Here is a 14,975-nt window from a genome sequence, read left to right as displayed (position 1 = left end):
ATTCATGCCAAAGCTGCCCAATTCCAGCCTTGCTGAAGCACCCCCAGATCATCACCGATCCTCCACCACATTTCACAGTGGGTGCGAGACATTGTGGCTTGTAGGCCTCTCCAAGTCTCCGTCTAACCATTAGACGACCAAGTGTTGGGCAAAGCTGAAAATTGGACTCATCTGGGCGTGCTTCAGCAAGGCTGAAATTGGACAGATTTGTCTTTGTGAAGGACGTGTGAATCAAGCCAAGTACAAGGTTGTCCTGGAAGAAAACTTGCTTCCTTCTGCTCTGACAATGTTCCCCAACTCTGAGGATTGGTTTTTCCAGCAGGACAATGCTCCATGCCACACAGCCAGGTCAATCAAGGTGTGGATGGAGGACCACCAGATCAAGACCCTGTCATGGCCAGCCCAATCTCCAGACCTGAACCCCATTGAAAACCTCTGGAATGTGATCAATAGGAAGATGGATGGTCACAAGCCATCAAACAAAGCCGAGCTGCTTGAATTTTTGCGCCAGAAGTGACATAAAGTCACCCAACATCAATGTGAAAGACTGGTGGAGAGCATGCCAAGACGCATGAAGGCTGTGCTTGAAAATCAGGGTTATTCCACCAAATATTGATTTCTGAACTCTTCCTAAGTTAAAACATTAGTATTGTGTTGTTTAAAAATTAGTTGTCATTTTCTGCAAATAAATGCTCTAAATGACAATATTTTTATTTGGAATTTGGGAGAAATGTTGTCAGCAGTTTATAGAATAAAACAAAAATGTTCATTTTACCCAAACACATACTTATAAATAGTAAAACCACAGAAACTGATAATTTTGCAGTGGTCTCTTAATTTTTTTTTTACCAGAGCTGTGTGTGTGTGTGTGTGTGTGTGTGTGTGTGTGTGTGTGTGTGTGTGTGTGTGTGTGTGTGTGTGTGTGTGTGTGTGTGTATATATATATATATATATATATATATACACACACTTTTTTAAAGGGCCACAAGGTGGCAGCACATTATCGTGTAATAAAGGGTTTGGAGTAAGTAGAGCGATGAATGCATGTTTCTAAGTGGCAGCATTAACACATGTTTTTGTGGTAAATGTCTTGTTATTCTATTGTGTGTGTTTGATGTTAAGTGATTCCCATTGTATTTTGTTCAATACATTGTGACTAATAGTGTGCTATGTTATTAAACACAGAGGATGCAGTAGTTGCACATGTGTGTACCCGGTCATCCGTTCATCCTGTTTTCAAAACCTTACATGTGTGTCACAGTAAACCACACACAATTCAAGTGTATGCTGTAAACATTGACGTGATTGCAAAGGGGAAATCATTCTATATGATTACTTCTATATGAAATACATTCTGTCGAAAGCACGGAAATTTCTAAGCAGAAATCGTAGATCTTCAATAGTGTTGTCATGCATTAGCAATAGCAGGGTGTACACTGATAATAGCTTTGTCACATATACCCCATTGTCTGCACATGCTCCAGGCTTACCTCACAATCAGCCCCCGGAACCGCAGTCTTGCAGCCAATCAGATTCTAGCATAAGAAACGGCCAGAAGCAGCAGACAGCAATTTCTCATTGCAGCAGAGGGAGGTCATTTGCACGCCGCTGTGTGAATAAGGGCGCAGGTGGTTTTGAAGGACAGGCGACTGAGGCAATCTGACTGCATCAAAGGACAGGTCTGTAAAATGAGACCTAGCTAGAAAGAACGCTGTATATTATCTGCAGACTAGAGTAATTAACCAATCAATATAACAAGCAAGGATTTTTAGATTCCAAGGTAACCCGTGCACCTGCTTGGGCGGGCTCTCCTTCCTGGTGTTAAATATTCAGGACCATTGATAATAACGCACTGATCTGATGCGTCTTTATAACTTTTTTCTAAACATAAAACGCAATATTTTAATTTGTAGCGGCAACGCCTAGCAATCGCAGTGCTCTTTGTGGCGAATTAAATTTCCATTTGCTTTGAAATTTAGGCTAGTACTGTGCTGTGCGTTTTCGGGTTTGGTATCAGAATGCATAGCTGCTATTTATCTCTTTTATAATGCCAATGTTCGTATAGTATCAAAACATACCTGCGTATACGCTACTGGGGATGAGAGAGTGAGCGATTGGTTGGTTATTGCGAGCTAAGCTGACAAGCCAAAACATTACATTTACAAATACAGGCTGCTGTTGATAAATTTGACGAGTTGAAAGCGAGATGCCGACCCGTTTTATTTTAGGTTATTCGTGGTTATCCGTGTAAACATGTTATTTAAAATATTTCTACATATGTGTATTGGTCCTTTTAATGATCTGACAGTAGTATAATGTCCCTAGCTGCTATTGTAAAAAATATATATATATATATATATATATATATATATATATATATATATATATATATATATATATATATATGGATGAAGGCTATATTTGCATCCTGAGCCATTCGAAAAAAAGGGCATAAAACCAGTAGTGACGTCAAAAATTGATAATTCCTCTAGAGAAAAATATAGTTAAACTGTAACACATTCGACTCTTCGACACCATCACTTTAAATTCAAACACAAAATGTTTCCTTTTCAATCACTCGACAACACCCACAGCACAGAAATGTTTATTAATGATCGACAAAATTGAGAATACGTTAAAAAAAAAATGATGTAAAGCTGGTACAGTCGTATCTCAGAGAAACTGGAGAGGAACGGAAAATTAAAACAAGGTAAAGGCAAATCATCCAAATAAAGATGAAGCTCTAATGGATAACGACAAGAACGCCTGTACAGCACGACGTTTTAAAAAAAAAAACTGTACTGCTGGACCTCGTCTTCTTTAATATTAGCATCACAAGGGTATCCATGTATTATAAAAAAATAACAGATTGGCCTCTTCCGTGAGTTACAGGAAATAAATTCCATCTGTGACAGTTCATAAAATACTCGACCTTCGGTTTCTTAATTTAACCCAAGATGGAATTATTTCCCTGTAACTCACTATAGCCCTGTGTGTGTGTCAGTGTGTGTGTGTGTGTGTGTGTGTGTGTGTGTGTGTGTGTGTGTGTGTGTGTGTGTGTGTGTGTGTTGTATCACTGTTTGTTTGATGTAGCAGTAGTTACATTGTGTAACAGTGAAATGTTTACTTGGGATATCGGAAGCTGGCAGCAGATCAGTTCGGTTAGCGTTAACCTTTACCCACTATAAAAACACAAAGGTGTCAGTGAAAACGACCAGCGTGTAAGTTGTACACTTTATTACTATAAAGCAATGCCGTGTTTTAAAAATACTTGCAATACACATTTTGTATAATTTATGTCAAGAATATGAACGCTATCTCGTTGTAAGCTGGCCAATTATAACCACTTATTTCCCCCATTCATGATGCTATTTGGGACAGAGAAGAAAGCCTGCCATTGGGTTTTGAAGGGTTAAAAGGATTTCTGTTCCGGGTTTCTCTCTTTGCAGCATTTTGATTTCGAACTGCACACCATCGCAGCGAGACTGAACGAAAGCCCGAGCAGAGAAGCGCTCTACACAGAGGAGGGATGCCGTCTCGTCTAGTGAACAGGATGCTGCCGCTCCTATTAATCATACTCTGCCTTTCTGGGGAATCCAAACCTTTCCCAGCTGAGCCCGACCCCGGGTTCGACATCACCGACAGCCTGGCACTAGGAGAGTCGACTTTAAACGACATGTTCAGGGAAGTGGAAGAGCTGATGGAGGACACGCAACACAAACTTGAGGAGGCGGTGCAACAGGTAGCCTTGGGTAAAAAATATCGATATGAAAAATGTGAGCAAATTGCTAACAGTTTGTTCATTATTTAATGAATGCTGTAATACTTAAACAGTATCTTGTATTATGCTTGTGGTCAGAAAGTAAATTAATCGATAGTTGTATTCATTTTTGGAAATTATTTTAATGATCAATGCTCGGATCATGACATCAGTTTTATGTTCCAAAGCAGTTAATAATAAGAATATGCTGCGGTTGCAATGTTGCGTCCTGTAGTATGACTGTTGGCACTGCCACTGTACTGTGCCAACTTTATTTGTATGTACAAGATCTAAATGGGTACTAGAATGTGCTCTACAAATGTTGCTGTTTACGGATAGTTTTTGTGTTCGGAAAATCTGAATGTGGGCATAGCGAATCACCAAAATGTCTTTAAACAGAAGTTGGAAATTCTACCCCTTAACCTGGGCTCCTTTTGCATAAATGATTCAGCACTTATGTGCTCAGAATCATTGCCTGTGCATTATAGAATGTGAGCACAGTTTTATGCAATATGGTCAAACGTGTTAAAAGTAGTCAATTTATGTGATAAAGAATCGCAAGTGAAACTGTGTGTGTGTGTGTCTCAGATTGACAACCAGAGCATTCAGGATGTGGATGACTTCCCACTAAATTACCACAATGAAAGCAGCACAGACACTAAGGTTGGGAATACATCCTTCCACACTGTTGAGAAAATCGACAAGGTACTGTATGCCACCCTTGATATATAGTTATGTGAATGTTGTCTTTTTATATTTTGCATTTTGGTTTGAGGTTTCAAGGAGTAATATTATCTGAACCTTTGAATGCCATTAAAATGGTTTTCATATCAGTATTAAAATGAGCACTCCTATCAGCTGTTCAATAAAGCCTGTGCATTTGGATACAAAACAGTACAGTCAAGTGTGTCTTTCTAATTATCATTTTCAACATTTCTTTTTATTTTAGTTGCCTTTTTTCTAGAATCTCATAGAAGGGGGAATTTTCTTCCACAAATGGGCAGTTTCTCTCTCTGTCTCCCTCTCCCTCTCTGTCTGTCTGTCTGTCTCCCTCCCTCCCTCCCAGTCTCTGATGTACTGGGTGTTTGTGTTCCCAGCTGATATGAGGGCTGTGTTTCTCTCTCTCTCTCTCTCTCTCTCTCTCTCTCTCTCTCTCTCTCTCTCTCTCTCTCTCTCTCTCTCTCTCTGTGTGTTTTTAAACAAAAAGTTTTCCATCACTTAGAATTTTAGGATGAGACGATATGAACATAATTTAGGTCTTTTATTTAGCATCATGTAATCAGATAAACTACAAAATGATGTAGTAAAAGTCTACCGGTAGTACAGTAGATCATGTTAGATTTTGAAATGTCGCAGTTGAAATGTACATACTTGATTTAAAACTAAACTTGATTTCCTTTTTGCTGTAGGTCACTGATAATGAAACGGGAGCCACTTTCTTCTCAAAAACTATGATCTCCTCATCCAGCAGTGAAGGAGAGGAAGTGAAACATGTAAGTGACCTGTTCTGAAAATGGGCTCATTTTAAAATTAAGAGAAACTGTTTTGTTGTGATGGGAAATTATTTCTAGCTGTGAGGGATTTAGTTGCTGATCTAGTTTACCCCTGACAGGTTTATCTTGCCTGACAGGGCACAGCACTAGTCTAAACATGCCAGGTTTTCTGTGATCCTGCTTGACTGCCTGTCGTGCCATAATTGTATTTTAAAATACAACAGTTGTCCCTTTTCTGCAATCTACCTTTCCATTCCAGGCTCTGTTGATTCAGCGTATTCAAATACCATTCCGCTTCAAAATGATAAAATCAAGCACATTCAAATGCCATTCATCTTACCAGCTGACCTATGCGATTTCAATGGGCTGTATTTATACAGTGCACCTCACTGGCATAGTGATCAATGGCTGATAATTACCCATATGAGTGCATTCAAAAGAGGATATTATCCCATTTGAATTGACTGTAGTTTAATGTGTGCTCAGCTGTAGCCAGCTTGAGCATTGTTTTCAACATGTCCTGCTCAACTGCTGTCTAATCTACAAACAACAACTTTCAGGCAGCTTTTTCTGGTGTCTGTTGTAAGCAACATATACTTGATACCAGCAACTTAGAAGAGGGTCTGTTAAGTTCATATTTGTTGGTATTGAATAGATCATAATATCCCTTACCCTTCATTTTAGTGTGTGTGTGTGTGTGTGTATACTGCTCGAATAAAAAAAACATATCTCATGTGAAGGGTTCATTCAGTGTAGTCAGTTACTGGTGGCTTTATTGGCGCAGACAGTGTTTGATGCCACCCAAGTTGAAAGCCACTAGGAAGGCAGGCGGTCCGTTGTCCAGCTTTTCAATTCCAGTTCAGCCACGGAAGTGCCCTCAGATAAATCTCCTTGAACCGTGGTCACAGCCACCTGGAAAATTGGTTATAAGCAGACCGCCTGGTAAATGATGTCAAGGGTTAATCACAATGAAAAAAGCGAATTTTAATTTGTCTGACAGTACATGAACAATAAAGCACTGAAAAGGCCAGGAAGTGTGTTTGATCTTGTAATCTGTGGAGCCATCGCAGAATGTGTTGGCAGCCCACATTTTTTGAAAGAGAAAACCGACACTATGATTTAAAAATAAATAAATAAATAAATAAATAAATAAAGAGCCTTTCATGATACCATCATCACAAAACGCTGTACAATAAAGTAATATTTAAAAAGTGTTAGAATCCTGGCAAGTGACTAACAAGAACGCTGGTGCATGAATCTAACCTGTTAGAAAGAGTGAACGTGAAATAGTTTAATTCCCGCCCCATTTCCATCCACCCCACCCTCCCCGAAAGCCCTAATGGGAGTAAAATAAATACAGTTCAGGATAGATTTTACTCTGCATTTTACTATTAGTATTTTAAAGTAAGGTTATTTGTGGAAGATTTATGGAATAAAAGTTATTTTTGTAAAGGTATTATTTATTGATTGATTGTTTGTTTGTTTAGCATTATTTGTGTTGAAGATGGATGTACACAGAAGCCAGCTAGGTAAATCCATATAACAAATCATTACAGTGAATTGTATGGGTAGCAAGTGTGTTCTCATTACCAGGACCTAAAGCACACAGAGACATCTGCATTGAGCTTTCATTGAGAGCTCCTACAACATGTTGCACTTCTAACTAACCCTATTAAATAATTGCAGTAGTCAAACATAATGTTTCAAATGTGGATGCAGGCCTGTTGTCTATAAGGGTAGTTTTGAATGGAACCAAAATTACATTACTGTATCTCAGGATCTTTAAACACAGTTTTATAGTATAGAGGTTTTTTTAAGCAAAACATGTTCAATTATATTTTATTATATACCTTGAGGTTTATAAATGGCAAGGTGATGTTGTAAATTCAAAGCATACTTTAAATCTTCTACACCAACACGTTTTACCTCTGCATTTATATACCCATCATAGAAATGTATGATTATAAAATAATACCTTTAACTCAAGGAATTCTTTGGCCATATCTTTTAATATATTCCATGTTCAGATTATTAGAAGCTATGCTGAATGAAGCACACATCAACTTACAGCCTGTGTGCAGAAAGCAGAGAGAGACTTTTAGCTATTCCCATTGAATACATGCTTAATAAGCTGTAACGTGGTGTAAGGGATTTCTCCAAATGCGGTGTGGTTTACTGACAGTGGAGATACCAGTATATATAAATCCTTAAAACTTCATGTATACTGAAAAAATGAAAAATAAACCCATTTGATAAAAAGTGTATATGTTTTGTGCCTGCTGCGAAGTCAGATTAGTTTCTTGCCAGCAGAACATTTCAATATTGCTCACTGATAAAGGCACTAACATTTGCCTGCATGACTCACAGGGTGTTTCCAAAGGGCTCAACAGTTCTGATGCTTTCCGTTCATTCAAGAAGGACCACTGCTCTGTTTTTGCTGTTCTTGGCACGACAGTTTACAGATGTCCTTTTTTTTCCCCAAAGTCTGAATTAGAACCACAAGCCTGTTGCTTAAAACTGCAGAACAGAGAGCTGGAGGCTAGTTTTGTTTTTCTCCTTGAAATGGGCATTCTTGTAGCTGCTAGGCTGGCAGCCAATCAATCAATATACATCAACCAAATAATATGGTTAACTACCCTGTGGAGAAACACCCACCCCTGATAAAAGATACATACGTTGCGTTAGATACATCTGACTTTTTAAAAGCTAAAAAGTTATTTTAGTATTTATTCTTTTTCATAGCCTACTGTATGAGTCAAACATACTCGTCTCTGATTAGTTTTCCATTGTCAGAAGCTAGCTAAGCATGTCCTAGTCTAAACTCCAGCCAAACTGTTTATTTACGAGGAATGGAAAAGGCACTTTATTGCTGTTTTCTTGATGTGTGAGTTTCGTTCTGTGTGGGTGCTGCCGAATGAACTGGGAGCTGCTAACAACCCAGTGACATGAGGGCCAATCAACAGACTTAATAAAAAGAATTGACAGAGTGAACCGTCTAGACTGGAGCCAGATAAAACCATGCTTTTAGTTGAAATTACATTCTTTATTTGATGAAACGTTCATAGAAGTGCTACATTAATACATTACAGCCAGCACATTGAACACATTCTTAGGTACTGTAAAAAAAAAGGTGAAAAAAGGGTCGTCTTTCAATATTTTGAAAGGACTATTTGAAGAAGAGTAGCCACATTAAGGCTATAAAGTCAAATGTTGCTATCGGGCAATATTCTGTGTCGGTTTTGTGTTTCTATTTCATTATACTGCTGCATGCCTCATTAGTGGGTTTCTCAGTACTCAAGTACAGCTGTGCAGAAGTCATTACGAGGGTAAAAATGCAAACTGATGCTTCACGGTGATCAGAAAATCAACCCAACAATGAGACTGTAAAGCCTCCCTGAAAACATAATGAGAAGCTTGGATATGACACACTTGTACAGCACTTGAAAGCTAATGGATGTTCATTTAAATGCCTACCACTTACAGCGTTACACAGAGTTTCCTCAGTGCAGGGCAGTTTTACGGCAGTTTCTTTGTGACACACATGGCTGTACATATGTGACACTTTTTACATGTGTGTACAGTACTGTAGATACCAATCGTGATGATATACTTTTTCATGATACTGATTAATGTATGTATAGTCTTGGTATATATGATGCTAAATAAAAACACAGGTATCTAGTTTATAAGAATCACAAGAATTGCCTGGAAACCTCTCTGCTTATTGCATCAACCGTTTGGGCACATAAATTTATTCTAGTTGCATTAAAGAAGAAGAAAAAAAACAAGAAGCAGAAGAGTCATATTACAAAAGCTCTAGTTCTGTCCAAACACGGATTAATCTGTTCTCATCGATGGACTTAGAATTCTGTTTCCTCTGCCCTTGCCAATGTCAGAAGCTATTTTTCATGCCTTCACATGATCAGATTTATACAGCGGCTTACTAATGGAAGAGCATAATAGCTCAAGAAACAACCCATTGCCAGGTATTGTTGGGCATACAGTAGAACACCCCATGAGTCTGTTCTCCATCAGAAATGTGTTTCATATATTTTTCTGTTTTGGCCATTTTAATACTATGCCAACTAAATGCAAACAGAGGCAGTACTGTAATTATCTTAATCCACATAGAAACTTATTCCTGCTGTAGAAAATTAAATAGCTTAAAATTTCCAATGTAATACAGTACAGTGTATGCTGCATCCGTTCCAGAAAATATTGCTGGGACCCATCAACTGAGATCAATGTATAACAAAATGTATATCCACTATCAAAATGTAAGCCTGGTGTAATTACAGACAGTCTGGTATATCCCAGTGAACAGGGATGTGCATCTCCACTATGATGGTGCACATTTCCCATTGGCGTGAAAGCATAGTACAGTTACTGCTACAGTTCCCTTTATTCCAGAAAGTAAAGATGAATAAACAGCAGGTGTTGCTGTGCTCAGTTTCTTTCTTGGTGATCTGCCCTGAGCAGAAAGACCCATTCACTGATGAGAGTTTCATTACAGGATGTTTTCTTTTATATATTTTTGATAGAAAAACAAAGAAAGCAGTGAGGAGTAGGAGAGGGAGGCTGCTTTTACTGTATGTTTGGTTTGGACAGTGTACTTGCAGACATTCTTAGGCAGATGAACACGAACAGAACCTTTATGTGCCAGTCACAGATTGTATTCAGGAATTCACTCAATTGCAAAAGCAAATGTGTACAAAATACATGAGATCAAGCGCTGTAATGTAGCAATCCTTGTGAGCCCTGCAGTTGGTTGGACTAATTAAGACAGCATTTTTGGAATTATTTTTTTTACTTTGCATGTGCATTTGTTAAAAGAAGACATGCAAAACACAATGTAAATGCATGCCACACTTCTTTTTTTTTTAACTAAATCCTCACCACTCATGGGGTTGTGATTAACCTCAGTATCAAGTAAGTCATAATCTTTCCAATGGATTTTTTGTGATTACACTTTGCATGGGTTCTTTTTTATTTGTACCAGATGAAGGTGATGTTTATGTTGCATATTTAAGCATATTGTGTGTGGAGTAGTCATTGGTGTGCTGATGATGTTTTTCACCTCTGGGAATGAAGAGGATGGTGGCTCATTGTATTATAAATATTTGAATAAGCTAAAATGTCCACAGTGCCTTTTCTCTATGGATTCCGCTTGAAGTGCAGTGAGTCAAAAGTGATGTGTGTGTGGCATATAGATAAGACAGTATACAGACGACTCTGTATTTCTCAACAGCTACTGTTCTTGCTTTGTAGTCCGCTGTGGTGCACTCTCCAGGTCCATTAATGCCCAGGGACAGCTTACAGTTAACATTTTGAATATGTACTCTGACATTAGTTTTTTTTTTTTTTTTTTTTTTTTCCCCACAACCTTTTAAAGTTATACATTTCTCTGCAAATCCCTCAAGTGGAATGATTTCCAGCAGCAGGAAGATCAGAATCAACCTGTGAGGCCAGAGAGCTGTCCCAGCACGCTTTAATATTTCACAGTGAAAAAGTGTGCTGTGTAATTCAGTTCAGGTGTTGATTAATGGAAGCTGACTGCTGCTTCTTCCCACAGGAGTGCATCGTTAATGAGGACTGTGGAAATGGGAATTACTGCCAGTCTGGACTGCTGCAGTCTAAATGCCTGCCTTGTAAGATGCAGGATTCGGTAGGTTACCATTTTCAAAGCCTTCAAAACTCTTAACTTGAACCAGGCATGAAAATGCCAAGTGGCACACTGGCGTTGTGTATCGCACTGCAGAGCTGGTAAGTATCAAGCATTGCATTATAGATGCTTCTGCTAATTCAAATAGACACTTTGTCCTGATCTAGCATGTGTTACATATGTGATGTGTGTGTGTGTGTGTGTGATGAAAGAGAATCAGGAGACTAGAGATGAAGAGCTGTCCCTGATTTCGGGTAAAACAAAGCACTTTAACACAGACTGTATCAAAAAGGGTACAAGCAGCATTTCAGTGATTGTAAAAAGGACCACTCTGAGTCTGCTTACTCTTTGAACTGTAATAATATGTGTTGCAAAACCTCAATCTAACAGTTAGGGACGAGGAAACACTATTCAAATTAAAACCACCTGTTTTATAGCTTGTTGTAGTGAAAGGTTATCGGATGACACAATGTCAATGAGAAAGCACACCAGAAGAAACGGAAATACATTGAAGTAGTTTGAACTTCTAGAAACACGATTGCAATGTCACAGTGATGCAGTAGTAGTTGAACATCACAAAAGCCCTGTTGATATAAAAAAAAAAGCAAATAACGAGGACCAAGCATAATACAGTAACGAAAGCAATAGAAATTAAGTTGAGAGACCAGCTTTTACATAAGGCAGAAACTATGAGGGTATAAAAAATACAAAGGTTTTACCATACTGTTGGTGCAGAATGTATTTCAGAAACAGGCACCTGGAACAGGGTTAACCTGTAAAATATCCATTCGTGCCTCTCTTTTTTTGTAGGAGATCAGGAGCTGCATTCATAAAGCGTAAAGATTAATCGCATAGATAAGAGCAGTAATGCGTTTGATTTTACGGTATGTTTTGAGCCTCATCAACAGTTTCCTGGATATGTTCTGTTGCCTAGGAAACAAAATGGCATATAAAAGCCATGCAGGCAGCACAGAGCAGACAGGCTGTGATTATGCAGGGCAGAAGTGATTCGTTCATAGTAAGGAACACAAATCCAGAGTTGTTAAGTGGCATCTTACAATAAGTCTGGATGTGGGTTGAGAAACACATGTACTGTGAAACTATATTACCAGTGGTACTTTCTACTGGATACTCAGACTGTGACTGCATTCAGTCAAATTTCAATAAAGATGCTGATCACTAGTGAATTTGTTTAAAGAGTAATAGCTTCTGTACCTCAGTAACTATGGTGTCTTTAAGAACACATAACCTGCCCTTGCAATTTTATGGTGGATATAGCTGGGCTAGCCACTGACCAGTGATGGCCGCTCTTGCCAATAGTTTAATAGCTGCTTTCTTATTGGTTCTTACCAGGACTGGCAGGCTTCTTTCAGTTACATTCTACCATTTGTTTTTTTCTAGAATTGCACCCGAGATGAAGAATGCTGTGAGGCACACCTGTGTGTCTGGGGCCAGTGTGTGAAAAACAGCATTAAAGGAGGGCCAGGTACCATCTGTGAATTTCAGAGCGACTGCCACAGAGAGCTGTGCTGTGCATTCTACAAAGGTAAAGAGATCTGCGAGTTCCAGGAGTTAAAACCTCAGTCCAGTGATTAATCTGTATATTATAGTGGTGGGTATACTGTACATTTGCACCTCATTTCCATGTGGAAGCTGTTGGATTACTGATCTATTTTCCCCTCCCCTCCCGTCCCCTCCCTTGGTTAAGCTCTACTGTTCCCAGTCTGCACTGCATTGCCTAAAGAGGGGGAGCACTGCCATGACCCATCAAACCCACTGCTGGATCTCCTGTCCTGGGACCAGGAGCCTGAGGGGCCCCGTGAGTACTGCTCATGTAGCAATGGGCTCAGCTGCCAGTCTCATGGGTAAGGGTTCGATTTCCACAGAAAGCGTTGTCACCACTACTGGCTGAGCCACGATCTCTTTTTAAAAAGATTGGTTGGTTGCTGATACTTTTGGCTTGAATCTTTCGGGGTAGCCGCGTTAAAACTGACTTAAGTGGGCGGCTATAAACAATGCTGAGTGCACGCACATTGTTTACCTTCCAGTTGATATGTGGGCTCCTGACTAGCTTGCTTATGGCCAATCAGAATGTTCCCTTGTGATCAAGTCCTTTTAAGTCTTTCTGATTCGCTGTTAAACATGAAACCTAGATCATCCTTATTGGAGAATTGTGCAAACAAGGTGGGTCGTAACACAGATAGGGAATTGAAGGTTATCCCATTAAGTGACAAAGCCTCTGGAAATTGCTGCACTTTGTAATTCCTAGACATGCACACGTTGTTTTAAATTGTCGGAAAGAAACGTGAACACTGCTGCATAGCTACTTCAGCGTCAAGCAGGATTGTCTTTGACAGCTAGCATGCAGTTTTGAGCTAAGTTAGAACAGAAGCATTGTTCCATTCATTTATATTCACTAGACATTCTTTAAGTAGGCTGGCATGGTTCTCAAGTTGCTTGCCTACAGCAAGAAGTGATGGTATAATAGGGGAAACAATCTGTGCCAGTGAAGGAAAACAAAAGCATAAAAAAGTTCATATTTACATAAATGGCAAGAAAAAAGGATGCAAAAACAGATTAGGTACATACCTTGTGAAATGATGGCATGGGACAGGTATTTTTTGTTTAGTGGCTGGTAGGTTTTTCTTTTAGAACACTGAGCTGCATTGTGAGCAGTAGTGGGTTGAAGTCCTAATGTTTGCAATGTGTCTTATTTGAAGGGTTATGTATTTGGCAGAACACGTTGCTGGGGGTGCATATTCCCAGCAACAGGGATGTAGTTGTACACAAGTCATGATGTCTGTTTTTTTTTTTTTTTGTTCTGCATTGTCTCAACTATTTAACAGTTCATATTCCCTTAAGAGTTATTTTGACAGCATAATAGCGATTACATTTACAATTTTTTGTCTGTTTTATCCCCCCCCCCCCCCCCCCCCAGACGCAGCTCCATCTGTGAAAAACGGAACGATTCTTCAAAAGAGGAAAATCTAACATTTTTCGATCAGTTCGCCAAAAGCCTTTCCTGGGATGACATCAACTAAAGTGTTGGACCATGCAGAGGCAGTTTCTTAGAGAATAACCTTCTCTTGTGTATGTTTAACAGAAACATCGACAGTGATAGTTTGTGAACCTCATTATTCTGAAAACTAAGAAGCTTCTGTTTTGCACTTAACATGCTAATATTAAAATACCCATAATTCAGCAGGATTGGTCTACTGTTCTTGTCTTTTCAGGCCTGTGCTTTAAAAAAAAAAAAAAAAAAAAAAAAAAAAAGGAAAATCTGGGGAAAAAAAACATGAATTCATTTGCAATAAAAATCTGTTTTTTTCTCATAGTTAATTAATCTAGAAATGAACAGTTTATTCATCTTCCTAGATGCACCCAGTAGACTTTGATGGATAAAAGTGCAATATGTTGTATCATTTTGAATAATATATATTTGGAGTTATTGGGTTATACCTTTGCAGCTTGGGGTGTAAGGGGTTATTGTATACAGGCAATTCCTTTTTGTCAGCACTTCTGAGAGATTGCAATATAAACACAAACAATGCTTGGTCATTATTTGGTGTTAAATGTTTTGGTTAAGAACACTAAACTGCACACTGATAACGTGTGTTACACTGATGCTGTGCTAATCTGACCAGCTTTCTTCTATGTTAAAGTAACTAAATTGGGGGAAGCTTTATTTTATCACAGCAGTACACTGTGCTTGAGTGTTTAGCTTTATAATCATGATTGCTGTTGCGGTAATCTTGTGCTTTACCTGAAATTAAAATTATGTGTTCCCATTTATTGTTTTTGAAGCCAATAAAGAGATCACTTTGAAAACCAAACTTCAGTTGTAATAAGTTTGCTCTTCTAAGAAAACATCTGCCACAGTCTACTTGCTCTGAAACACTTTGAGGTAACATAAAACAACTTGTGTGTTCTTAATTGTGCAGCTTTATTTGAGGACAGCTTTATTTTTAATATGTTCAGGTTCATGATGCCTTTGGGCCCTGTCCTATTTTAAAAGTGCCCCCCAGAGAGAGCAACAGTGTTGCTATCGCTGTCTCTCTAA

General features: G+C 38.8%; 1 protein-coding gene across 2 annotated transcripts; it reads left to right on the top strand.

Moving 5' to 3' along the window:
• The first annotated feature begins 1,549 nt into the window (after positions 1 to 1,549).
• On the top strand, positions 1,550 to 14,748 carry LOC121329738 (dickkopf-related protein 3-like). 2 transcript variants are annotated; one of them, XM_041275473.1, is made up of 8 exons: positions 1,550 to 1,679; positions 3,450 to 3,742; positions 4,349 to 4,465; positions 5,170 to 5,253; positions 10,826 to 10,918; positions 12,317 to 12,461; positions 12,624 to 12,780; positions 13,854 to 14,748. In XM_041275473.1, the coding sequence occupies exons 2-8, from the start codon at positions 3,530 to 3,532 to the stop codon at positions 13,954 to 13,956; spliced, it is 912 nt and encodes a 303-aa protein (XP_041131407.1). In that variant the 5' UTR covers positions 1,550 to 1,679; positions 3,450 to 3,529; the 3' UTR covers positions 13,957 to 14,748. The 2 variants fall into 2 exon arrangements, with proteins under 2 accessions (XP_041131407.1, XP_041131408.1); XM_041275474.1 differs by lacking the exon at positions 1,550 to 1,679 and adding an exon at positions 3,145 to 3,221.
• The last annotated feature ends 227 nt before the right edge of the window (positions 14,749 to 14,975 follow it).

This window comes from Polyodon spathula, chromosome 17, assembly GCF_017654505.1.
Source record: "Polyodon spathula isolate WHYD16114869_AA chromosome 17, ASM1765450v1, whole genome shotgun sequence".
NCBI lineage: Eukaryota > Metazoa > Chordata > Actinopteri > Acipenseriformes > Polyodontidae > Polyodon > Polyodon spathula.
This window is presented reverse-complemented; position numbering and strand designations above follow the sequence as displayed.

Coding starts and splice junctions, on each gene's coding strand:
- LOC121329738 (XM_041275473.1), top strand. CDS start 3,530: ATGCCGTCTCGTCTAGTGAACAGGATGCTGCCGCTCCTATTAATCATA. Junction 10,919..12,316: donor CTTGTAAGATGCAGGATTCG/GTAGGTTACCAT, acceptor GTTTTTTTCTAG/AATTGCACCCGAGATGAAGA. Junction 12,781..13,853: donor CTCAGCTGCCAGTCTCATGG/GTAAGGGTTCGA, acceptor CCCCCCCCCCAG/ACGCAGCTCCATCTGTGAAA.